A 25,789-nucleotide genomic window follows, 5' to 3' on the forward strand; every position below is an offset into this window, starting at 1 on the left:
TAGAGAAAGAATTGTTTAATCTCTTTAACCCTTTCTTTTCCAGGACCAGAGAAACAAGTGTTCTGCTCCTTCTAACGAGGGCAGTAAGGCTTGTGTGTTACTTCTACAATTGCAGGGGCAAGGTTTACGAGATGATTGATCACCTTTAGTACTTGGAAAAGCAAGAAGCAATGGTCATTGCACTACTAAAGAGAATCCTAGGCTCTCCTCACAGAGAGCCCGCTGCTAGAGTACAAAAATAGAGGAGGCATCCCTGCATATCCCAGCCTAGAAAGAGTTAACCAGATAGAGCAGGAAGAAGCTTTCCCAAAGAGGGGGTTGAAGTAAACAGCAGAGGTCAATAAAGCAACATCTTCTCCCTACTTCCCCAGCATGGGTTTTGTTCCTTCACCAATAAATACAAAGCCCTCATTACCAAGTGACAGAGCAGGTAATCTGCCCAGGACAAGGGGCCAGAGGCAGAAAGGTTGTTCCCTCCCCTTCTCTCCCATTATCATTCGTCATCTTTTAACCAAAGCAGCCATTAACAACAAGCAACCCACTGCAGAGGCAGGGAATCTTCCAGCTCTCCCACAGCTCACAAGGGGAAACCCAACAAGAAATAGCTGCCACAGCACAAGGTGAATGGGGAGGGAGAGGCCTGTTCTCTTCAGAGCTTTCCAATCTTGGTGTCTCCGGTTAGAAATCAAAGTGTGCAGACGTTGTCTCCTGAAAGCTGGGAAAACAAAGTTTGAGTGGGAGGAGGAGAGGAGAAAAAAAAGAGGCTGCGTTGAAGAGGGAATCCTGAAGCAAGGAAAGAAAAGGCCAGACCATGGCAAAGAGCCACCCAAGTGAGAAGAGGCTTTTTGCTGTCTCTGGGTTGGGAAGAGCACCGAGTGTTGGAGTACACTGGGACAGCTTGTGAACCCCACACAGGTACATGGAGTGAGCAGGCACATCTACACCATGCCCTTAGAGCCAAGTGAGGATCTGGATCTGTCCCAGGAGAGCTCTACTCCAGCAAAGGATGGTTGGTTCAGCCTTCCTCACAGCTCAGCAGTGCCCAGGTGGTAAGGAGCATGCTCCCACAAGGCTGGGGGTCACTAGGGCTCAGTGCCACGCGGGACAGAGCAGATGGACATCTTTGTCTAAGGGGTAGAGACCTGATCCTGGTTAACTCCACTGGGGGATTTCTCTGTGCAGGAAGCAGTGTCCTTGGAGAGATGCTGCAGGTACGAGGCTCTGTGGCCTCTTTCCCTCCTGTACAAGGCTCACTTATGTCCAAGACTGTTCTGGAAGGGAGAGGAAGCAGTTACCTCCATCAGCCAGAACTGTGCAGTCTCTCATCAGTGCTTGGCAGCCAGAGGAGGAAAGGGAGGCCTCTCATCCACAGCAGCAACAGGAAGACCAGGGATTGCACCACATGGAAGAACAGCCCTAATGCAGCACACACACATGCGCACACACTCCCAGACACACATCTCACACCCCTGGGACCAAGGGGTCCATGTTCAGACCTTCAGCAGGAAGAGATACGAGACAGCACAGAGCAGTGAAGATCTCCAGGGGCTCTTTGGTCTTAGTTGATAGTCCTAGAAAAAACAACCTCTTCAGATCCGGTTGTAAGCACAGCTGTGGAAGATCTGTTTGATAGTTAGTGCCTGGCAACTGCAGGAGGGAAGATCAGGGCTGCATGTGACATGACAAAGGATGGAAGTGCAGTGCTGCATTTCTAGGCGCACTCCTGGCTTTGCAGCCACGTGGCGAGAGAAGGAAGAAGGAGGAGGGTTCCTGAGAGAACCACTAACCCATCAGATGTCAGCCCAATGAGGCCCACCTTGGCCAAGACAGAACAGCTGACTGCACACAAATGCTGCTGTCTAAGAGCTTGACACTTTAGATACATGTACATAGTGGCAACGTTCTCAGCTCCAGCATGGGCGACGTGGAGAAGAGGTGAACACAGGTACACATGTTTTAGGCAATGGAGAGACCAGCCCCTTTCCTCAGCAGCTTCAGTTATGTGAGTCCTAAGCCTCTGCTCAAACCTGCTCTCATTGCTGTCACCTTTCTCCATGGCAAGCACCCCCTGCCCTGCTGAGCTGCGCAAACTCAGTGCCTTCACTGATCCATCAACTAAGACAGATACCCAGGGATAACATGGGCAACATCCAGTCCTTAACACAACACAGCTACATCTGGTGACAAAATGGTAAGAGATGGAAGCCAGAAGAAAGATGTTATGGGACATACGAGGTGTTTTATGGCCAACAACCCTAAACCAGGGGCCTCGAGACAGGCTGGTAGCACAAAAGCAGAGTCAAGCTTTCAAGATCAAGCTCACTGCAGTGAATTCATTCCATAAGCCCTGCCCTAGGTTTGTATTTTATTCAGGAATTTCACATTCCCTCTGCAAATGCATGAATGCAGCCAACCCTGTACCAGAACATACAGCAACTCTGGAAAACAACATCACCAGCTTACACTGCTTACAGACAACTCAAAGACCCCTGTTGGGACTAAATTCCACTAAAGGCAAACCCTGGACTGCACTGCCATGCTGCTCAGTAGCGTGAGGGGAGGAGGAGGAGGTGGTGGTGATGGTTTAGAGATGGCCGCTCCTGCCCCTGCCAGCTTGTCCTACTCTGTGCATAGTGCGAAACAGTGCAGTCATTCATCAGAGGAAGTCCAGGACCAAGGAAACTAGGTTCCCTTTCAGCCAGACAGTTAGAGGGAGGAGAGGCAGTTCTGTTTTAGCTGGGCCGGCACTGGACTTGCCCCTCTGAGCTGTCTTCATCATCTGAGCCTCCAGCCCCACCACTGGTCAGTCCTGTAATCCGGTACCCCATGTTCAGCAACATCACCTCCAGCGGGTCTGCGTTCATGCGCCTCTGGTTAGCTTGGGAAGCACCTTCCATGTCCACCACCACGCGGCCATTCAGGGTTTCACTCTGTGACACAAGAAAGGAGAGAACTCAGCAAGGCAATGCCAGCACCAAAGAGGGGCTAAAGAGGTTACTGCTGCTGCAACTCCTAAGAGATCCCAAGGCCAGTGTTTGTTATATCTCAACAACATTAAGACAGCCTTACTTACCAAGCACAGCTCTTACCTCTGGCCTGGGGTTCCACAGTCGTACAACTGGGTCAATGCCACTGGTAGCCAGGAAGCAGTAACTGGGATGAGGCTGGAGACAGTTCACAATGGACTCGTCTCCCTGCAGCACTCTAACAAGGTTGGTGGTTTCTTTCTCCCAGATGAAGAAGGAGCCGTCGTCTGACCCACTGACTATGTACTGTGCATTGCTAGGGTGAAAGGAGCAGAGGCTGGAGATCACAGCTTAGAGCCACAGCTAGTCTCTAGCAGACATGAGAATCTCAGTTGGTTTCTATAATCAGCAGGCTGCCACCCCTCACGCTCACAGATCCACATAAAGCTTCCTGTGTTGGTTCCCTCCATCCCCAGGATTCATGTTTTCAATCCCAAATGGACTGTCTGAAATGCTAGCCCAACTGGGTCCTCTATGGGTCTGCTACTGAACCTGCTATTCATGCATCCACACAAAGAGGAGGGTTTCTGTCATCTTTCTCAACCCTGCAAATCAGTGTCAGCATCATTTTATGAACAGTCACATGGGGCTACAGGAGGCTTTATCTGATGCAAGGGAGCATTCTCATTCTGCTGCTGCATCCCTCTTACACTCTGCCACATACCTGCCAAAGAAATTGGCCTCTTTGATGTCTGTAGTAGTGTTACAGTGGCCACAGTATCGGAACTTGTAGTCGTAGCTGCGCTCCCTCAGCACCATCTCATCCTCCGAGATGGAATCCTTGCGGCCTGTGGCTCGCAGCCGGATGGGGCCACCCCCCTTCTTGTCTTCAGCTGGAAGGACAACACATTTCCCTCATCACAACTTGGGGAGGAACATGTTCAAAGCAAACAGCACTCCAGGAGACCCCAAGAGCTTTAGAGGAGAGTTAAGGACAACTCCAGCAGGGAGCAGGGCTTAGAGCACAAGCTTCCTTCCACATTATCTCCTGGGTACATCAGATTCCTTTTATCACAGTCTTGCTCAAGAGCAAACCAGGCCCAGGCACAAGGAAAGAACAGGCTCAGGCCAGTTTTTGTGCACAAGAACAATCAATCTCTCTCTCCAATTGGAGTTTTACTTCAGAAGGACAGTTTAAGGAGAACATTCCTTGTCCCATCATTAGATTGCAGTATAACCTTGAAGCACCACAGCAGGCACTGGCACTCACCGTTATCACTCTTGGAGAAGAGGGCTGCATTGATGTCCCTGTCTAGTGCATCACAGGCACTGCTGTGTGCTTGTTCTGGGAACTTCCCTTTAAAGTCATCGAGACACTCCAGTGCTTCTGCCACATACTTGAGTTCAAAGAGACAGCGGGCAAGGCGGAAATGGGCCTTCAGGTGGCATGGATTCAAGGATATGGCCTTCAGGCAGTCTCTTAAAGCATCGTAATGGTCCCCATCCCTGTAGAAAAGGGAGCATGGATTAGACAGCCCAAGCATTCCCAGCACACATTTCCCACCATTGCTCCCAGCCCTCATTTCACTTCAAAGCTTGTTGTTTCCAGCTCTCTCTATGCACTCAAACACCCCACAAACTCTGATGCTAATACCGCTTACTGCTTCTCAGGGGCCCCATCTGACCAAGCCCAGATCCTTGACTGCAGTGTAAGTACACAGGGAAGCCCAGCAAGTCCTGACCTGCCATTTTAGAACCGACTGTGCAGAGCTGACGGATAGAACACGTTTCGGGAAGTCCTTTGAAGATGGAGGATGCTCCAGCCCTCTGGCCAAGCAGACACAAGGCCTCTCTGCAAGGAGAGCAGAGCCTCCTCTGAGCACGGCAGCTCACGCGTGCCCCTTTGTGGACACACAGTGTGGTAGCATCTTTTGCTGCCCACACTCCCAATCACTTGTAGGCTTCAAGAAGGAGGTACAGAAGCACACTTTCAGCACCCTGATGGAGAAATCTCTATTGCAGCAGTTTTTTCTCACCTTTAGAGGAAAAAGCTTTAAGTTTTGGAAGTAAGTGTTACAGCAGACTGGGATCATAATGGATATTTATATCCTGGGTACAGTTCCTGGAGGCTATGCTCGATTCCCCTAAGCTCCAGAGCTGTGGGAATAAGAACGCCTCTGCTTGTGCTCTGGAAGCAGGAGAGACTTGCTGAGTTTTGCATGCTGGCATTCCCTTCAGCTTGACAGAGGCTGAGAAGTCAGGCAGGGCTGCACGCCTGCTGCACCAGCACTGAGCCTCAACTGTCCAGAGGCATCACAGAGAAGACCTTCTCTTAAGAGAATGCCAGGTCTCCACAGGATCTGTTATTGCTGACCAGTGATCACCACTGCTGATGGAATGTTGTTATTTTTAGCTGTCATAAGATTGAGATGAGTTCTTAGGCAGAAGAGGGTGCTGAGGCACTTGCACAGGGAGCCCAGGGAAGCTGTTGCTGCCACTTCCCTGGCAGTGCTCAAGGCCAAGTTGGACGGGGCTTGGAGCAACCTGCTCTAGTGGAAGGTGTCCCTGCCTGTAGCAGGGGTTTGGAACTGGATGACACAGATGGGCGTCTCATCAGTTCAGAGCAGAATGGGCTATCAGCTACTTTGCCACCCCCAAAACCCTTCCAACCTCGAATCCCAGTGTCAGCCAGCCCAAGAGACTGGTGTGGAAATACTGAGATGTAAAGCAGGACCTGACTTCTCCCACGGTTACAGGTTTGAATCAGCTAAGTACTGTCAACATGGACAGCTAAAAGCAGGGCTGGAGACTGATGGAGCTGGCTCTTAGAAGCAGATTTTAAGAGGACAGCTTTAGAAGTGCTGAGGGGAGCTGAGCAAGAGGAGAGATCTGTCTCTGTGTTATTCAGAGAATGAGGCCAAAGCAAGACCTGCAGCATCCTGCACAGCTCCTGCTGCGAACACAAAGCACACCTCAGAGACACAGAGGAGTTCAGCATGGGTCACTGTCCAGCTACTCAGTGACATCCCATCACCTTCTGCCATCCAGCAGCAGGAAACTGTCCAGTCTTTCCTATACCTGAGCAGAATCCAGCTCAGGACTTTTTAAATTCTAATCATTGCCCACCACAGAAACCCATCGTGCATACATTTTCACATCTTCCTGCTACTGAAAGCTGTAGCAAAGCAGGGGCTGACACACAGAAAGGTTCAGATCTGCCAACATCCTTTGGGAAAAACTATTCCTATAAGGAAAATGTCATTCATGAGCTCAGCACTCAGCTTCTGCCTCCCATTCCTTAATCCCAACCTATTGTTCTCCCTCTGAACACTGAGGTCTTTTTGAGGCAGCTCCCAAATCTCTGCTATTGCAAAACAGCGAGTAGGCCAGTTACCAACAGTCACAACAACTGCTGGCTGCTCTTTATCTTGGCAAGAAGAGAGGAGAATTCATCCTGGGGATTTCAGCAGGGAGAGGAGAAGGATATCCTCACAAAGCAAATGGAGATGAAGGACCACAGCTATTTTAACTATGTTCATAGCAAGTCATTCTGCTCAGTCTTCCTCTGCTCAAGGAGACAGATAATAAAATAAGTCAAGTGTACCTTGCAGATGCAGCTCTGGCTGTTGGTCAGAGAAGACATTACCTACTGCAGAGGCTAACAGTGTGTCTTGCAACAGCAAAGACAGAACCTCCCCCAGACACTGAGACACCAGTTGCCACCTCCCCACATCCCTCAGAGAGGTTTGCTTTCAGTAAAGGGGAAGGTGGGCTAACCCAGGAACCACCAGGTCATGCCTGATCATCTGCAGTACTAGTTACCTGGATAAAGCAGCAAGCAAAGCAACTCCAGGCAGCCCTACAACAACCTTCTATCATGAGAGATGAAGTCAGAAAACACTGTAAACATTACCTCATCTGTTGCCAGCAGATTTTGACCCATACTCTAATGCAGATCAGAACTATCCAAAGAAATGCAAACACCCTTGCAGACACTCATAATGCTGTTACTCAGAAGTGGATTTTGGGTTTCTTTTCAAACAGGAAAGGAACATTACTCAGCATGCCAGTAGGCAAAATGAGGAGCTACTACCAGCTGTGCTTGCCTGTGCAGTATCTGTGGGCTGTGCAAACCCCTTGTTCTATGCCAGAGGTGACCCACTTGATCCAAAATCCCCAACCCTGCTCTGCACAAAGGTTCTGTACAGTGGATAAGGCATCAGTGCTACCCAGATCTCAGTCACCTCTGACACCGTCTGCTTCCTTACCACTTGCGTTTCATGTAGGCAGCAGCTCTGTTTCCATACAGCATGGCATTGTTGGGGGCTTTCTGGACTGCTTTGCTGTAGAGCTGGATGGCTTGAGTCCAGAGCTGGCAAGCAAAGGCCTCGTTGGCTTGCTGCTTGATTCTCTCCAGGTATGGAGGTAACTCCACTTGGGGACTGAAGAGGAAGAAGGAAGGAGCACAGGTAAGTCTCACATGCTCTGTGAACTCCAGTTAACTGTCTGCAGTGCTTTGTTCTAGCTTAAGAAGTCCCAGCAAGCATTAGCTAATACCAGAAATGTCAAAGGCAGAAGATACCCTGTACCTGCATAAACTGGACTTAGTAGGAAGGTTTCTTTTTGACCATCATTTATATGGCAGACATACACCCACAATTGAACAGTGGGTATTATAAGCATCTAATCCCTCAGACAGCTTCGCTTTGACTGGATAAACAATATCACCAATCCCAGAACACCAGTTCAGCAGGAAACCAGGCATCCCGAGCTGCACAAGGCCCATGCTCAGCAACCCACCATTCCAGCTACATCTCTGCTGCTGTGCTGGAGGGGCCATCTAGAGGAAACAAGCTGAAAACATCGAACAAAGTGACTTTGTAGAACCCAGACTACCCATATATGGTATTAAGCATCTGTGCCTTGACTTTTAACCGTGGCTCATCAGCCAGAGGAAAAGCAGGCAGCAAGATGTGCTTCCAGTCTGCTGCTGCTTCACCCAGCTGCGTTCTGCTCTTAAAAAGAGAGCCCCAGGAACAATAGAGGAGGGTTCTCCACCCGTTCCCAGTTCCCATGCAGACTGCAGGAGTAATGACTCCAGTGGCATTGGCGTAAAGCAATTCTGGCTGCTTCAGTTCAGTCTGCAGCAGGCAGATGCCCCTAAACAATGGCAAAGCAATGCAAGGCTCTTTGGACCTGACAGCCTCTCCCATTTACCAAGACAGTTTCTGCAGGTCAGAACAACTAAGAGCACTCTGCTTTCAGGCCTGAAAAGTCATTTCTTCATTTTGTCCACAGTAATTCATTATAAAGAAGGGAAAAATGCTCATGGACAACATTTCTCCTAGGCCACTCTTGGCTGATCTGACTCTTGTTCACATCAGAAGCAAATACAGCTCCTGGGACAGAGGCAACTTAACAATCAAGTCAACACACTGAGTGAATCTGCACGTCACACCTTGTTTAGCAGCACCTAACCATGGCAAGAGGAAGAACCATAGAATCTAATAGATCCCTCCAGTACAGAGGGACAAGAACAACCAGGAGAGGCCTTCATGCAGGTAGAGCTGTCCCCTTACCTCACATGTGCTCTTCCTTCAGCCAAGCGGAAGCCGTTGCTGTGGAGGTGGATGCCATTGGACACTCCGTTGGTAGAGGTTTTGCCATTCTGCACTTCTGAAGGTTAGGAAAGACACCAAAAATACACAGCCATGCTAAGCATCAATGGGGATTATACAAGCTAATGTTTGAAAATAGATACACATAGAACAAAGTACACACACAGAGGGCAGCTTGAACTGAACTGCCTTCAGACTGAGTCTCTAGTAAGTAATCACCAAAAGCCTGATACTTAACACTGCAGAAGTGTTTATTAACATCAGTAACTTTCTAGTTTAGATTCACTCAGATAAAGAATCACAGAGCTATGTTTAATAGAACAAGGAGGAGCAGAATGACTGGAGGAATCCAGGAAAGGAATTCTACATGCTTTCTTCCTTCCATTCTTTCCTTACCCCACTGCTTCAGGAGCTGTTACAAGCTGAAGTAACCCTCTGAAGGTCGTGCAGCCACATCATCTGCCATTTCTACCCAAAATACTCAGCTTAAATGGCTACAATCTGCATTTCTGTTGCAGCTTCACAGCCTAGGAAACTGGGGCCACTCTCCAAGCCATGCACTGCACTGCTCAGCAACTGCAGTGTGCACAGACATGCATGCACATGAAGCTCAGCCTTTGTACTCACACTGCCTTTACCTGAACTTTCTGTGCCCAAAAGGGAGGAGCATTTGCTGCACCCCTGTGAGCCTGTTCAAACACTGTCCTACCAGTGGAAGCGTGACCTCACCAGATACCACAGTCCAGATCACCCACACTCATTCAAGACATAAGAGAAAGGCAGGGCATGTATTTGCTACCAGGATGTGAGGGTTAGATTAAGGCCTAAAGCACAGTGAGTACACAGATCAAACTGTGCCAGAGTGCTCTGAGCACTGCAGTATCTGTGTGTACAAACAGGCCCTGGAAGAAACAGGGCCAAGAATAAAAAGGCTTTTGGATACACTTACTCATCAAATAAATTACTTTGATTCAACTATCTCAGCACCAGGAGGGATGCTGGTGTCAGGCCTGATTCAGAGCCACAGAATGGTTTGGGTTAGAAGGGACCTTACAGATCACTTAGTTCCAACCCCCAGTTCTTAGACTAGAGAAGAAATTGTTCTCTCTCCTTCCTAATGGGTGAAGGAGGGGATAACAGGCATGAGGGGATAACGTTTTACTAGTAAGCTTAAACAATATACCACTTTCCTGCCTGTGCACAAAGCTTCCCCCTGAGCTGAAGGCAGGATACCAGGTCTTCAACCCCTCTACGAAGTCTACTTTATTCTTTGTGCACAGCTTTAAGCGTTCTCCTTAGTTCACACATGCAACAGCTCACTTCTCCCCTCAAGACACACATTTTGTCACTCTCTAGAAGGGGTTTAGAACCCAGGGTATGAACTGCACTGCAGAAACAACCCAGCAACAGCCAACCCCTGCTTCATTTTCCTTGTTCCTGCCCAGACTGGGCTGACCACTGAAAAGAGTTGTGTAGTACACAATTTCCCTCTGCCTTTCACTCACTTCCACGCTAGCATCATACTCACCCCCTGAAGTGTGGCACTTCTTTGGGAGGAGAAAAGTGTACGGTCGCTGTTTGTATGTTAAATCAAACAAATAGACCTAAGGAATGAAGAAAAAGAACGAGACAAAAGTGAGTGACGCATAGCTGCTCAAGTCACAGAAACACAGGGCTGGCTGGGTATTCACTTCCACACCTGCATTCTGCTATTTCCAGTTTTCTAACTGGGAACCTTGGTTAAAGATGGGTACACACAGGCTGACAGCAGCACCAGTGGTGTGTCCCACTCCAGCACTGGCTTCAGAAAGTAGAACACTGGAAAACAGGAGCCTTGTCTTACTGAAGAGGTGAGAAAACCCTAAACCAAGGCAAAAGTGTCTCTAAGATGAAACCAGGATTTCCTGAGAAGCTTGGAAAGCAGCCCTGCAAAGTCCTGGCGTAACATTGGGATAGGAATTGAGAGCTCAGCTCAGAGCTGCAACTCATCTAACCCAGCACCTTCTCTCAAAGAGAATGAGTGCATGTGTGAGAAAGATCTGTCGAGGACAAGCAAAGGTCCTACTTCATCCATGTGGATGAATGCTGGCAGGAGTATTTTCTCATTTCACTGACAGGCTTTACAAAGATCCATGAATATCACTTCTAATTAAAGCAATCAAGATTCCAGGCGAAGGCCTTTGCTTCCATAAGTTCCTTAATTCACTAGATTCTAGTACAGAAGCAGTCTGATGTTTCAGGAATGAGTTACGAAATCTTCCCTAGGACTGCACAGGTCAGTTCCAGAACTGGGTTTTTTTCCCTCTTTCAGAAGGTAAAATCGGAATTGGGAAACCCAAAGAGAATGTGGTTCAAGTCTGATCAGTGGGAGCACAACAAATCAATCCCTAACACCAGGCATTTAGGCTGAATGAATCAGAAAGCAGGTTAAAAATCAATCATAGGACTCACAGAGAAGTGGCTACACCCCTTTTTAAACACGCAGCAATGTGTGGTGACCCAACACACACAGCCCCACATGAAGCTTTCGAGCTGCCTCCTTACCTGCTCCCCTCCCATGTTGACCAAAAGCTCAGTGCCATCAGGACTGAAGGTGACATATGTGGCCACCAGAACTCTCAGCCTGTTGTTGTAGTCTGGCAGCTTCACTGGAAGGTGCCCTGGGAAAAGAAATGGTCCATACACATCAGCTTCACTTGCAACTGTTGGCTTTGTCCCACCCCAGCTGCTCCCTTCTACAGGCGGTTGGTAGGAGAGCAATGTATGAAGTGATTTTCCATTTCCCCTTGATACTTATTGAATCCTTCCATCAGCCACCATATTTAGATCTTCAGAAGAAATCCTCTGCCACGAAGTGGCGGGACACTGGCACAGGGTGCCCAGAGAAGCTGTGGCTCCGTCTCTGGCAGTGTTCAAGGCCACGCTAGAGAAACCTAGTCTAGTAGAAGGTGTTCCTGCCCATGGCAGGAGGTTGGAACTGGATGAGCTTTAAGGTCCCTTGAACCCAAACCATTCCATGATTCTACGAAAACACACAGATGTGCATAGCTGCCTTTTCACAAGCTCTAGATATCAATTCTGCAAGGCCATCTCCATATAAAGACTGGCTTACAACTAGTTTGCTAGCAACAAAGGCTGCAGAACCCAGTAAATCTCAGTTTTAGGGATTCATTTTGGATTTGGCCTCTGTGACTCATGGCCATCTGCAAGCAAATATCTCCATCCTCAACCCTCTCATCAGACTCCCTTCATAGAGCCCTTAGCACAACCAACCCAAAGCTCCTAAATATTCAGCTCACACACAGGTTCTTTTGCTTCAGACAGCAGATGTGTTGCATGAACAATTCAGGAGACCCAAGAAATCCTCTAGCGGGGCTCAGCAGCAGCAAGACTGTCAGAACTGGTCTGCTGAACATGCTGGTCTAAGAGTTAGATAAAAACCAAACATTTTTGGGAAAAAAAAGATTGTAACTAACAAGCACTGGACAGAATGTCACCTTTGTTGCCCAGATACTACAGCACTGATGCTTCACCTGCAGAATGAGGGCAAGCCACTTCTCTTCTGTGCCAGAAAGACAGTGATGACAATGAACAGCAGCCTTGCTGGGACCATTTCCAGGAAGAAACCTATAGCCTCCCAGTTATCCAAGAAGGAAGGCCAGCTCACCACCACACACCACTGCCAAATCAGGGAGTGTTATGCAGGTAACATACGCAGGTAACCTGTTATGCAGGTACCATAAACAAGAATTCACAGCATAGAAGTGAAATAAACTACTATTCCATGGACCATCCCTGTATCAGAGAATTGTTCCAAGCAGTGGTTGCTTCTGTCACAGGTAGAACTCCACTTCTTAGGCATTAAGTCCCATCAGTGTCCCCCTAGCATAGGTGCCAGTACCTGCCACATAGTACTGCGCCGCACCATCCGGGAGGGGTTTCTGTCGGTCACAGAATGTGTGTACTCCAGCTGAAGGGCTCTGCTTCATGCTTTTCCTAACCAGAAAGAAGAACAGCCTTATGACCACAGCATTCAACTGCTGGAAGCCTGGTCTAGACTGACACTTCTTGCTCACACACAAGGGCAAGGCCTCCTGCTTATACAGCTGTGCGCTCACCAGCCTGCTCCACACCACAGAGACAGACTGGGCAAAACTTCAGTGAGCCCCAGACATTGCTCCCTGTCTTTCCCCTTCCCATCAGAGCCTTGAACAGATCCCTGGACCACTCCTGTCTGCCCAGAAGAGCCATTACCTGTGATTGTGGATCATGCGTATGTCATAGAGCCGCACAAAGGGGCCACTTGCCCCCACTGCCAAGTAGTTGTTATCCTGGGGGTTGACCGTCAGGCACTTGGCCTCCACCAGCTGCCCACAGTACTCTGTGAGGTCTATGAGGACCTCTGAACGTTTGCTGTTCTCTCGCAGGTCGTACTGTCTGCAAAGGGAAGAGAGGGTCAATCTGTGCACCAGGTAACAGAATCAGCACTAAGAGAGGGCTTAGCTTGTCTATTGAGTATGGGGAGGCACAGCTTCCTGTGAACATGCATTTCTCCATGTGTGTCCTTCACGTCATTTGGTGTATGCCTCTATGAAAAGTGGAACAGAGTCTCATAGTAACTTTACTCTTTGAAGAGTCTCAATGACTGTGGAGAAAAACATTGCTCAGTGTTGTATCTCCCACTCAACGAGGCTGCTCCTTTCTTGGCCTCCCTTTGCAGTAGAGGAGAACAGAGGAGCTGAGGAGAGTCTTTATCAGAGGAGTCTACATTTCAAGATGAATCCTTCCAGTCCCAGGAAAGGGAGAAATGAGCTTAAGCTCTTCAGAGAGAGACAGATGTGTGCATAACATATACTGCAATGGAGCCTAATCCAGTTCATTTTGGGGCAGAACAACTAGAGTTTTGTACCTGATGAGCCCATCTTCAGCTGCACTCCAGAAGGTGTTAGGCCACATGGGAGCTGTGGCGATCCGCTTAACTCTGTTGGTGTGATCTCCAAACATGTGGATGGTCTCCTTGACAGTCAAGTCATGGACATGCACCTTGGAATCTGCAGCTCCTGTGATGAGGATCCGATCCCCTGAATGTGGCAAGAACTGTTGGAAGACACATTTGACATTCGAACCTGAAGTGCTGAACCTGTTCCCACAGGTTTAGGAACACAGTATGACCTGGGCTCTTACCTAGGTCGCAACGCACCCACACTCAGGAGGCACCAGCTACAGCAGCACACAAAATAGTCTCTTCATCACACATCCTAATCTGCTACAATCATTCCCTTTGACTTTATAGGGAGCATGAGATAAACGTGGGAGCTGGACAACCTAAGAAGTGCAGGTATTTTTTCCTAGCATTAGCAATACTGAATCCTATTTTTTTGGGCAGGGGAATTTGCTTGCAGGCAAATGTTTCCCAGCAAGGATCTGTTCTCTTGCTGCTCAGGTTGCTCATTTTGATAGTTGTTCATTCTATCTAATGATATACCTTGACAGAAAAGATGTTTGCAGTATGTCCTGTGTGCATAGAAAGAAGCTTCTTGTGGTGCAAAGGATCCCAGACAATGGTATGCTGGTCATCAGAGCCAGAGGCCAACAAGCTAAAAGAAGAAGAAGAGAAATATGCGTCATGTATTCTTCTGTTCTAAGCTGTGACCAATTTCTTGCAGTGCTTTGACCACAGGCACCCAGTAAGTTAATTCAGCTCTAAGAAGCCCACTTCCCTCTCTGTTCTCAGCTCTGTGTTCTTGCTGCTCCACATGCACCCATCCATTGAGCCAGTTTAGGGAGCTAAATCAGCCAAACAACAACTCCATGGACAATAAAGTGAGTGGGTTTTGTTGGTTCAGCACAGACACCAGTGGCACAGGGGAAGACAATAGGAGCATTTGGTCAACAACAAAATGCAGAGCCTCCTTTATGCTTATTAGCCTGGCTGCATGAACTGCTCCACATCATCTATAAGCCCAAGCCAAGGCATTCATTCCTGGACTTCAGATGGGCCCAAACAGTCCCAAGCTAGGGCTCATGTAGTGATTCACTAAGTGCAGGGTGTGGCAGTGACACCGCAAGGCACTGTTTGCCTTTTACATCTATGTCAATGAAGCAAAAGCATTTGACATCCCCAACCATTAGCTTGTTTAAACTTACTTCCTTGTAGCCAGATCTCTTTCAAGAACACAACATTTTTACTGGGAAGTCATTCTAAAGAGCATCAGACTTGGGATCTTGTGAGAGGCATGACAATAAATACATGCTCTTCCTTCCACCCAGTCATTTCTCATGCAGATAATGCTCTTGTATTTAGTTTCCCTCTAAAACTGCAGAGGAGTTAAGTGCTCTGCCTCACTCCCCTATGTATTTGTCCCCCAGCAGAAGCTTTTAAGAGCATTGGGAAGGGGGTGGGGTCACCACCAGCTGGGCAAATCCTAAAGCTCCATTCTAATCCGTAATACCATTTAAGAGAAGAGAAGCAGGCTTCAATCTCCACTTCTTAGGCTGACCATTTCCCTTCTGAACTCACGAAAGGGGCATTTCTAATAATATAAATATCTATTTAACAAAATAAAACTGCTTTTGAAGTGTGTGCTCTACTATAGTTCAAAACTTGGAGCTGGAGCTTTACTAGGAATGGGAAGCACCTTACTCTTGGGAGAACCTGCAGTTATCAGTTGGTTGATCCCCTGAGTCACGCCACATACTTACTCTCCTTTTTCATTCCATTCTAGGCAGTTGACACAGCCAGAGTGACCCTGAGGAAGAAAACATAATGGGAAGAGAGGATTACAGAAACTTCAGACTTCTCAAACAGAGCTGCTCCAAGACAAGGACACAGAGAGCTCCCCACACATAACAGCTTGTTCCAATGTGGAAAAACCCACCCACATAGCAGATAAGCACCTCCAGCCATGCTCTAGCAGTTGGGTTAGAACAGGCAAAATGAAATAAATAAGACAAAAATAGGTAGTGTTGAATAAAATGGCAGTTGAATCTCAGAGGCTACAGAGGAATTCCTGCTGCACACACTGAAAGGTGACTTTGCTTCCAAAGCCCTTGGCTAGGCTGACAAATTACATGTACAGGCTCTCTGGGAACGCATGGGAAATGCACTTCTGGTAACTCCTTTAGAAGCACCTTGCTGCTGAGTGACTGTATAACCCATCTCCATCCAAATGGGTCAGAGCAATCCCAGACACAGCTACAGATTGGGCAAAGAAGAGATTCAGAGCAGCCCTGCAGAGAAGGACTTGGGGGTGCTGGTCGATGAGAAAATGAACATGAGCCGGCTGCAGTGTGCGCTCGCAGCCCAGAAAGCCAACCGTATCCTGGGCTGCATCAAAAGGAGTGTGACCAGCAGGTCGAAAGAGGTGATCCTGCCCCTCTGCTCTTGTGAGACCTCACCTGGAGTATTGTGTGCAGTTCTGGTGTCCTCAACATAAAAAGGACATGGAACTGTTGGAACAAGTCCAGAGGAGGGCCACGAGGATGATCAGGGGACTGGAGCACCTCCCGTATGAAGACAGGCTGAGGAAGTTGGGGCTGTTCAGCCTGGAGAAGAGAAGGCTGCGTGGAGACCTAATAGCAGCCTTCCAGTATCTGAAGGGGGCCTATAGGGATGCTGGGGAGGGACTCTTCATCAGGGGCTGTAGCGACAGGACAAGGGGTAACAGGTTCAAACTTAAACAGGGGAAGTTTAGATTGGATATAAGGAGGAAATTCTTTCCTGTGAGGGTGGTGAGACACTGGTATCGGTTGCCCAGGGAGGTTGTGAGTGCTCCATCCCTGGCAGTGTTCAAGGCCAAGTTGGATGAAGCCTTGGGTGGGATGGTTTAGAGCGAGGTGTCCCTGCCTATGGCAGGGGGGTTGGAACTAGATGATCTTGAGGTCCTTTCCAACCCTAACATATCCTATGATTCTATGATTCTATGAAATGAACTAACAACTGTCCCAGGGAAGACTAGGGGAGCATTGAGCAGTGTTTAATACAGGAGATGCAACTGAAAAGGAGAACAAAAGAATCTGTCCTCCCCCAAACCAAGAGAAGCTTAAGATCTTTTTAAGCCGTGTCAGACTGCAATACAACAACCTATTCTTTAGGCAACACATTACCCTCTTCAACATCCCAGCTGAGTATCTTGAACAGTTGACAGTTGCCTTCTTCAGGCACCACTATTGGGATTAGCTGCTACACACTCGTTAAAGGCTCTTGTAGGTGTGTGTTAGGTAATGCAGAAAGCTCAACACAAGCTCTCACTGAGCTATTCCTGGCTCTAATGCAGTCTAGGGGACTAAGTAATCAGCATCTATCCCATACAAGAGAGAATTTCATAGACTTCTGCTGCACAAGTAGCCCTGATTGCTCTTTAAGCACAACCCACTCACCTGCAGCTCTGCTTCTAGGCCCAGGCGTCGAATGAAAGGGTCAGTGACGTGATAGTGTCGCTCAAAGCCCAGCGCACCCCTCTCCTAGGAGGCAAACAAGCAGCACACTCACTACAGCAAACAAAACACTCCCTTTGCCCTTTAAAAGAAGGTTCAAAACTCAAGCTGGGACCTTGCCAAGTATTGGGGTGTCCATAGCATCAAGTACCTGTCCAGTAGGAAGGAGACGTCATTTGTATCATCTCCAGGCAGGTAGTATGTAATCCTTGCCCCTGAATTGGTTTAAAGTGATATTTTTCTCATTGCTAAGCTCCAGCTGGGTGGCCAAGACAAGGTTTGATGCCCACACTAGGCCAGAATATTGTGCCTACTTCGGGCCATAACCAGGAGATACAAGAGAGCTTGGGAATGCCTGTCATTATCTCTTGGCAAGGATTTCAGCAGCCACTGCAGTACTAGAGCACAGCTGCTCAGGAGATGTCTGTCATTGCACATATCCTGCCCTGAAGCACCACCACCACCACCGGGCAAATACTGGGGCATATCACTGGACAGCATCCTTTAGAGATGGCTTCTTTCAGCAGGACTGGAGTGGGAGCACGTAGCTGCAGTGCCACAGCACAGCCTGCTCTACAGAGAGGAGAGCAGCTGCCACAGGACTGCGTCAGTACAAATGAAGGTGAAGAAAAGCAGGGCAGTTGTTTCCCCTGTGATCTCACAGGCTTTGCAGATGCATGAGCAGATGGCTTCGATGAAAGAAGGCCAACTGCAGAGGCAGGCCTGAGGAACAGGGAATGCAAGTCATATTCTGAATGGAACATATAATGTCCAAGGAGGTTCATTCCTTGGTCTCATCTCGTGCCATGCTACAGTCAGGTGAAGATAACTTAAGTCTTTATTAGCACCATTTAGAGATGGGAACACCGATATTAAACATTAGATTAGGTACTAGGAGTATGTCAGCAGTCACAGAGAACTGACACACCACATTACAGCTCTGCAGCCCCATATGAAGTAATGAACTCCACACAGCAAAAACTACTGAAAAACAAAATAGAGACAGAAAGAAAGGGGGAAAGGAGAAGCGAAACAGGCTTTTTGTAGGACAAATCACTTTTTATACGGTAACATTCCCAAAACACTCCTAGGCACAGTGCAAGGTGCAGCAGTTCTAATTGCCTTGTTAGGGTAACCCCAGTGGCTTTGAGGTCTGTGGGATACTGCTTTTCCTACAAGGAAGTGTCAGACTTAGAAATCTTCCCAAGGTCAGGCATCAAAGTCTAAGAGAGCAGAGAGTGTGAAAGAGTGCCAGGCTAAGGCTCTAAGCACAGACCCATCCCTTCCTTGTTAGAGCAGCAAAACAAATGGATTAAATCACAAGTTTATACCACAAAGTGTGGTACCAAACTGCACAGTGGAGAGAGCATTCAAGCTCCTAGTTCCTTATTCTGGCCACTACCAACCCACTTGCATGAATGCTGATTACCAGCAAAGCTGCAAGTGATTTAAGGCTTCTGAGTCCAAGTAATAATTGCCTATTGTGTCTGCTGTAGCTGGTCCTTTCACGTTAAGAGATCTTTCACCAAATGCAACCATCAGATGACTGATGCGACCACAGGACAAGTTTTTCTCTACACAAAGGAAGCAACACAGCACTTTGTAAAGAAAGAGAGCCAGAAGACTGAGACAGAGATCATTAGCTTTACTGCAGTCAGAAAATACCTCTGATGGCAAGATCACACAAAAAGAACACAGAAAGCAGCTGACAGAAAGCTCATGTAGGGAGCTAGCTAAGGGTCCTTTTTGGTGCTCAAACACAAGTAGCTGTATTCCTCTCTTCATCCTTGTATTCAAAAGGAACAGACCTGCTGATGTCAAACTAGCACAGGGAGCTCCTGCTAGGGAGAAGAGCTGTATTCCCGTTCTGCCATACTTCAGCCCACCTCTTCATTAAGGATAGTAACAGGTCCTTTGTATTTGTTCTCTTAAGCTTCTTACACAGCTTATCAATATGTAAGGAGTAGAGGTCTTTTCAGAAGGCAACACCACGAGTATTTCCCAGGCCATGAACACCAATCCTCTATGTGTTGTCCACTCACCAGGAGCAACACTTGGCTAACACATACCTTGATCTGTCTGTGGATGATGTCTCTGGTAATGTTTGCTTTTGCCATCTTCTTGTGATGGGGCAGACAAAAAGAAGCTATTGGAAGAGCTGCTGTACATCCAAGCATGCCACCAGAGCAAAGATCCACACAGAGGGCATTTAATTACCTGCAGGACAGAACAGGAAGAAAGTAAAGGCAGGCATACAAACCTTAGGCCAGTCATATACAATGTGAAGTACTCCACCTTCAATAGCAGTGGCTAAGAAGTGAAAAGCTTTGTATAAAGGCTCATTGAAGAAACTCGATGAGAAGGAGCAGTGCAAGACTGAAGAACATCCTGAGTTTGCAGAGGAATTCCCAGCAAGCAGAACTCCAGGATTACCCAGCCTAGAGAAGCCATGTTTCTGTGCCAAAGACCCTGCCAGTCCAGGGCAGCATCTGGTTCACAGCCATTCTGTGTCTGCTTATAGAATCCCAGCCTGGTTTGGGTTGGAAGGGACCTTAAAGCTCATCCACTTCCAAGCCCCTGCCATGGGCAGGGACATCCTCCACTAGAGCAGCTTGCTTCAACCCCCATCCAGCCTCTGCCAGTGCCTCACCACCTCTTACACCATGAGTAAAGAAGGCATCGATATTTGTGGCCACCTCTCCTCTCATTTACTACATTTGATTATCAGCCAAAAACCAACCCCCCCAAAAAGGACATTAAGTGTTTCTTTGGAATCAGCCACTCAATTGCCACCATCACTTGGACACCCAATTACATTAGCACTAGGAAAGGGATGATTATTGGAACTTGTATATCCTGGAGGAATCAGAGTTTGCCACCCTCCTAATGGAATTCCATATTTAATGCACTAAGCTAAATAATTTAAAGCCTGTAGAATGAGGCAGACCTGCTGTGCACAGCGAATCCATGAGGTTCCTGTACCCCAGGAGCTCCAAAGCCCTGGGCTTCAGCTTCCATTTGCTTCCCAAAGCCTGGTAGTGTGCATACACAGGCATCTCCCCATGGGTAGGAAGTACCAGGAATTCATTCTTCCTGACAGCCGAGTTTGTTCCAGGTGGAAGTTTCAATTGCTTTCCTAACACAGCTGGCTCCTCCATGAACACAGAAACCTTGTTAGACCTATAGATAGCAAGAACCACCACCCAAACAAAAAGAAAAGCCAGGTTTCTTGCAGTGGGCTCCCAAGCAGGACTTCCAGGGTAGCCACAGGATCAGTCCAATGTAACACAGACAAAAGGCACACTCCCCCAGAATCCACTGGTCAGCCTGAAACTGAGCTACTCCCTACATATTAGTTCATCACAAGTGTATTTAATCCATATTCCTTTTACTCCAGAATTAACTCCATGAAAGACACCAGGAAGACACCTCATGTTTTAAGCACCTCTACCTTCACTCACCCTCTTGTTAAGCAAGAGTTGCTTCCATCCCAGGGTTAACAGCAAGAGGCAGCACCATGACTGTGTTTGATCATCAGTATCTCATACTAATTCTTGTAGTAAGATGATGAAGTGATCAGATTTTGATACTTGGCCTCTGGTTTTCCATAGGTATTGTTCTGCTTCTTTATAGAGATGGAGTCTATAAGCAGACACCACCAACTGCGTTCTGAAGAGCTCACAAGCATGGGAGGGAGAGGAAGCAGCAAAGCACCTCAGCACAAGGGCAGGTGGATCCTCTGGACTCTGCAGCACAGAGGTAAGCACAGGGGAGACCCCCTGCTGCTTGTGTCCAAGGCCAGATCTACATATACATGCCAGCTGGGCTGGATAAGCTCCATTGCTGGAGACACCCATGAGGATGTGCTTTCCAGGAACACTTCTCTGCCAAGTTCTCCAAGACAGAGAACTGCTAATTCAAAAAGCAGTTTCAGGTTTGGATAGACCAAGCATGCAGGGATGTGTCCTGCGTTTGGCAGTAGCAGTCATTTTTCTCCTTCTTAGTAGCTGGTGCCGTGCTGTGTTTTTGACTTTCAGCCTGGGAACAGCGCTGACAACACCAATGTTTTTAGTTATTGCTCAGTAATGCTTACTCTGACCTAGGACTTTGTGAGTCTCATGCTCTGCCGGGGAGGAGGGGAAGCCGGGATGAAGCAGACACAGGATGCCTGACCCAAACTAGCCAAAGAGGTATTCCATACCACAGCACGTCATGCCCAGTATATAAACTGGGGGCAGTTACCCGGAAGGGCTTGATCATTGCTCGGGTTGGGCTGGGTATCAGTCGGCAGGTGGTGAACAGTTGTATTCTCTTCCCTTGCTATTTCCCTTATCATTATTATTATTGGTGGCAGCAGCAGTGGTCTGTGTTATACCTTAGTTACTGGACTGTTCTTATCTCAACCCAAGGCAGTTACACTCTTTTGATTCTCCTCCCCATCCCTCTGGGAGCAGTGGAAGGAAGAAGGGGTAGAGTGAGCGAGTGACTGCATGGTTCTGAGTTACTGGCTGGGTTTAAACCACAACAGTATGAACCCAGACATCCTTCTGAGCTAACAAGCCTCTGCCTGCCCTTCTCCTGGGCTGGATCCCCACAGACTGCCCTCCTTACCAAACCCTCCAGTATACAGAAATGCTCTCTCCATCCACAGCTACAACAGGGCAGAGAGACCCTCCATCACTGTGACACCTCGACAGTTCAGCCCTCAGGCCAGGGACTCTAAAAACTTCTTACCTCTAAGCTGATATCCCAAGGCTCCCCTCCTCTTTGTAGCCCTATTAAACACACCAGCCACCCAACCTCACTGCTTGTGACCAGTGACTAGTGACACTTAATCAACTTTTCCCAGAGAAGTGAGTGATCCATTAATACAAAGTACACTGTCAAGAGACACGAGGGACAATATTCCAGCAGATCTCAGTGTCTCACTCTTCTTAGAGCTTCCCTACAACACTCCCAACCACCATCTGCAGTCCCCCTCTCCAGGCAGCACCCAGCTGACTTCTTCCCCGCCAGGGCCTGTTTGTCTTCCTCTGTAAGAGCAGTTGGGGTTTCTTTTGCTCTTTAGACCCCAAAGAGACCTCAAACATTCAACCCCCTCAAAACCTACCACTCCTGAAGAAAGACTCAGATTCTCTTGCTTGTCAACCAAGTCTCCTCTGCCATAGCATTTGATACCTTCTCCCACTGGCCAGGGGAGTGGCCAGTGGAGCAAAGCACATGTGAGTGGTTTTAGAGTTATAGATGTGTTGTGGAGCTTCCCAACTCTCTGGACAGGTCATTGTCAGTAACTCAGAGGTGTTCTGAACAGCTCATCAACACATCTTAACTTTAATTCTTAAAAGATATAGATCAAGAAGATCATCCACAAAATCAACCCTGTGCTTGACAAAGTGGAATAAGCCAGAGTTTAAACCAAAACTGACTTTAAAGATGTCAGCACCAGCATCCAAGCCTGCGCTGTGTATGCTTGGCTGCAAAGACTAAGAGCCTTTCTTGCCTTCACAGAGCTGGGGGGTTTTGCTGCTCTACAGGTATTCCACTGCTGCAAAGGCTTTGGCAACCTGTAATGATCATGGAATCACGGACAAAAAGTCCCAAATTGTCTCTTTCCACATCAGACATTGTCCATTAGCTACAAGTGGTCGCAATTACAGACTCACACACACCACGAATATGACAGTTACTTAAGTTCTTGAGTTAATCCATGTAGAGATCCTACTACGAAACAAGCATTATAGAATCCCAGAGTGGTTTGTGTTGAAGGGACCTTAAAGCTCATCCAGCTCCAACCCCTGCCATGGGCAGGGACCCCTTCCACTGGAGCAGCTTGCTCCAAGCCCCTGTGTCCAACCTGGCCTTGAGCACTGCCAGGGATGGGGCAGCCACAGCTTCTCTGGGCACCCTGTGCCAGCACCCCAGCACCCTCACAGGGAAGAGCTTCTGCCTAAGAGCCCATCTCAGTCTCCCCTCTGGCAGGTTAAAGCCATTCCCCTTGGCCTGTCCCTACAGGCCCTTGTCCAAAGCCCCGCTCCAGGTTTCCTGTAGCCCCTTTAGGCACTGGAGCTGCTCTCAGGTCTCCCCTTCAGGAGCCTTCTCTTCTCCAGGCTGCCCCAGCCCAGCTCTCTCAGCCTGGCTCCAGAGCAGAGCTGCTCCAGCCCTCGCAGCATCTCCATGGCCTCCTCTGCACTCACTCCAACAGCTCCCTCTTGTGCTGTTGCCCCAGACCTGGATCAGGGCTGCAGGGGCGGGGTCTCCCCAGAGCACAGCAGAGGGGCAGGATCCCCTCCCTGAGCTCCTGCTCACACTCTGGGAGTGCAGCCCAGCACATTTGGGGGTCCTGGGCTCATGCCACACTGATGGGTCCTGGGGAGCTTCTCATCCACCAACACCCTCAAGTCCTTCTCCCAGGGTTGCTGTTTATGCTAAAGACTATACTGACCACACACACCATTGCACACGTAGAACAAGTTTCTAATTACATTATGACTTGACCATAGCACATAAAGCATAAAATGCCCCAAGATTTGTAGGTCTGCTGGAAAATACACATCAATATTTTGACAAGAATCAACTGTGACTCCAATTTCTCAGCCACCTATAGGCTTCACAAAGCCCCTTTGAAACCTCTGGCCATTTGTTATCAGTAAAGGCATGTAAATTGGCATAGGATGCTCCTCTTTCAGCAAAACCCCTAACTTTTAGACATACTGTTTCCTAACCCATTCATGCAGCTGTCTTTGAACAAAACTTGCTCAACCAACTCACACTGAAATGACAGGATTAAGTCCCAGTGACAAGGAACAATTCTGGATCAATCTGCACTATTGCTACCAGTGATTACCCCACAAGGAGCTTCACTTTGACTACATGTAAGAAATTATGACCCTTAGCTGACACTGGAGCACATTTCTCTCTCCCGCTTCAATGGCATCTCTGCACTCAATTCCAAGGACAATCTTCTGTCATCCCTCACTGTTCCCAACCTGCCTGGAACACCCAGGCAGGACTCAAAAGCTGGGCTCTAGTTCCAGCTGTCACCTCAGCCACAGTGACAGTCTCTTCTCACACTGCACCCACAAGCACAGAGAGGTGCAGTCAGCTGCAGGTCACTCCTGGCCTCTTCTGCTCCTGTAACACAAAGCTCCAGAGGCAGAACTTTCGCAATACTCAGCCTTTAAACCTGCAGTCAAAAATTAACAAGGCAGAGATCTCTGCAGGCTCCAGGGCTAGGCTCACACGTCAGTACCTTCTCAGTACCTTCTGAGCCCTTTCAGCTCCTGGAAAAGTCCACTTCCAAATGGAGTTCTGGGGATCACTCTTCAATGAGCAACACTAAATGAGCAACCCAACTCCTCACTGTTTGATGCACCCAAGTTCCCCAGTCTCCAAACTCAAGGTCATTGAAGAAAAAAGCAGCACTCTGCACGCTCCAAGCCTTGCAGATACACAGCTCATCCCAAAGGAAGCTTGCTCTGACCCTGCCCTGAAGCATCCACAAATGACATCACCCATCCAAACACCACTTAGGCCCCAACTTTAGCCTCACCACTTATTTTCCCTTTCCTCTTTATCTTGATTTTCCAGAGGTCACAGATCAAATGAAGAGAGATACACAGAGACCGGTTTTAACAAACCTCGAGACGAGAGGCAAGGACCTGGTGTGCAGCAGACACCTCAGAACAAGGTTTTGCTATGCCTGAAGGAGTTGCCAGAAGCAGCAGTCGCTCCCCAGGACAGATGGAGCAGGCCAACAAAAGAGGAAGCAGCTGCTTACAACAGAGGTGGGCAGAAGAGGTAGGATCTGAGAGCTGACAGAGGCAGCACAGGAGCACAGCCGGGTCCAGACAACCTTGCTATGCCCACAGGGTGGTTACAGCTCAGGCATCCTCCAGCCACCCTTCACCAGCCCAGCACAAGTAACAGGCCAATGGCAAGACCCACATGGTCCAGAGGCTGCAGGAAGGAGTTCAGGCAGCAGACGCTGACAGAGGAGAAAAGACTCATCTGCTTCCCAAGGGAAAGGGCTGCAGGACACTCACTGAAAGCTCCACGGGAAGACTAGCACAGGAAAGGCAAGCAGGGCAGATTCAGCCCTTAGTAAAGGGAAGGAGAAAGTGAGGACAGGGCAGCACCAAATGCAGGAGGGGGAATGAGGAGTGAGGAAGTAGAGGCTGAACCTGACAAGGGGGTAGGACCAGCCAGAAGATGCAGGTATCATCAGAGCTGAAGGGGAAAGAGGTGCTTGTTAGCAGGGGGAGAGGCTGGATAAAGGGGGAGGCTGCATAAAGGGAAGGATAAAGGCGGGGAGAGATAAAGAGGGAATGGATAAAGGAGAGGAGGGGTAGAGAGGGAATGGATAAATGGGGGGATAAAGGGGAAGATAATGGGGGGAATGGACGGGGGGGAGGTCTCAATTGGGATGGGGTCAGGCTCCTAGAAAATAGGTGTGGGGAGTGCCTGGGATGGGAGCTGGCGTGGGGGTAACCGCCAGGAAAGAGAGGGATAGCAGCGGGGCACCGCCAGGAAAGGGACACAAGGGCCGGTGACCCGCCTGCCCCGGGCACGGGGGCCGCTGACAGGGCGGGGGGGCTGCGCGGGCTCGGGCCGGCCCTGGGACCGTTACCTGTCAGGCCTCCCGGGCGCCGCGGGCACTGGAAGTTGCGAGGCTCCATCCATGCAGGGGGCAGCGCAGGACACGCGGAAGGAGCAGCCGGAGGAGCCCCGCGAATCCCTGTCCTCGTCCCCCGGAGCCCCCGCCGCAAGCCC

At 48.7% G+C, this 25,789-nt stretch overlaps 1 protein-coding gene across 1 annotated transcript; it reads right to left on the reverse strand.

Moving 5' to 3' along the window:
• On the reverse strand, window positions 1-25,789 carry WDTC1 (WD and tetratricopeptide repeats 1). Its single transcript, XM_065698007.1, has 16 exons — window positions 25,647-25,789; window positions 19,090-19,237; window positions 16,964-17,047; window positions 15,287-15,333; window positions 14,070-14,181; window positions 13,494-13,681; window positions 12,839-13,021; window positions 12,486-12,580; window positions 11,129-11,244; window positions 10,113-10,188; window positions 8,546-8,642; window positions 7,235-7,408; window positions 4,237-4,472; window positions 3,691-3,859; window positions 3,090-3,282; window positions 1-2,930 (listed from the first exon to the last, which is right to left on the reverse strand). Exons 2-16 carry the CDS (start codon window positions 19,195-19,197, stop codon window positions 2,733-2,735), a joined length of 2,076 nt encoding a protein of 691 aa, XP_065554079.1. The 5' UTR covers window positions 19,198-19,237; window positions 25,647-25,789; the 3' UTR covers window positions 1-2,732.

This window comes from Lathamus discolor, chromosome 18 (genome assembly GCF_037157495.1).
Source record: "Lathamus discolor isolate bLatDis1 chromosome 18, bLatDis1.hap1, whole genome shotgun sequence".
Classification (NCBI taxonomy): domain Eukaryota; kingdom Metazoa; phylum Chordata; class Aves; order Psittaciformes; family Psittacidae; genus Lathamus; species Lathamus discolor.

What these genes read in the sequence shown, in the direction of transcription:
- WDTC1 (XM_065698007.1), bottom strand. Translation starts at nt 19,197, where the DNA reads ATGCTTGGATGTACAGCAGCTCTTCCAATAGCTTCTTTTTGTCTGCCC. An exon ending in CAAACATCTTTTCTGTCAAG is followed by an intron (nt 13,682 to 14,069) that starts GTATATCATTAG and finishes GTCTTCCAACAG; the next exon opens with TTCTTGCCACATTCAGGGGA. An exon ending in TGTGGAACCCCAGGCCAGAG is followed by an intron (nt 2,931 to 3,089) that starts GTAAGAGCTGTG and finishes CTTGTGTCACAG; the next exon opens with AGTGAAACCCTGAATGGCCG.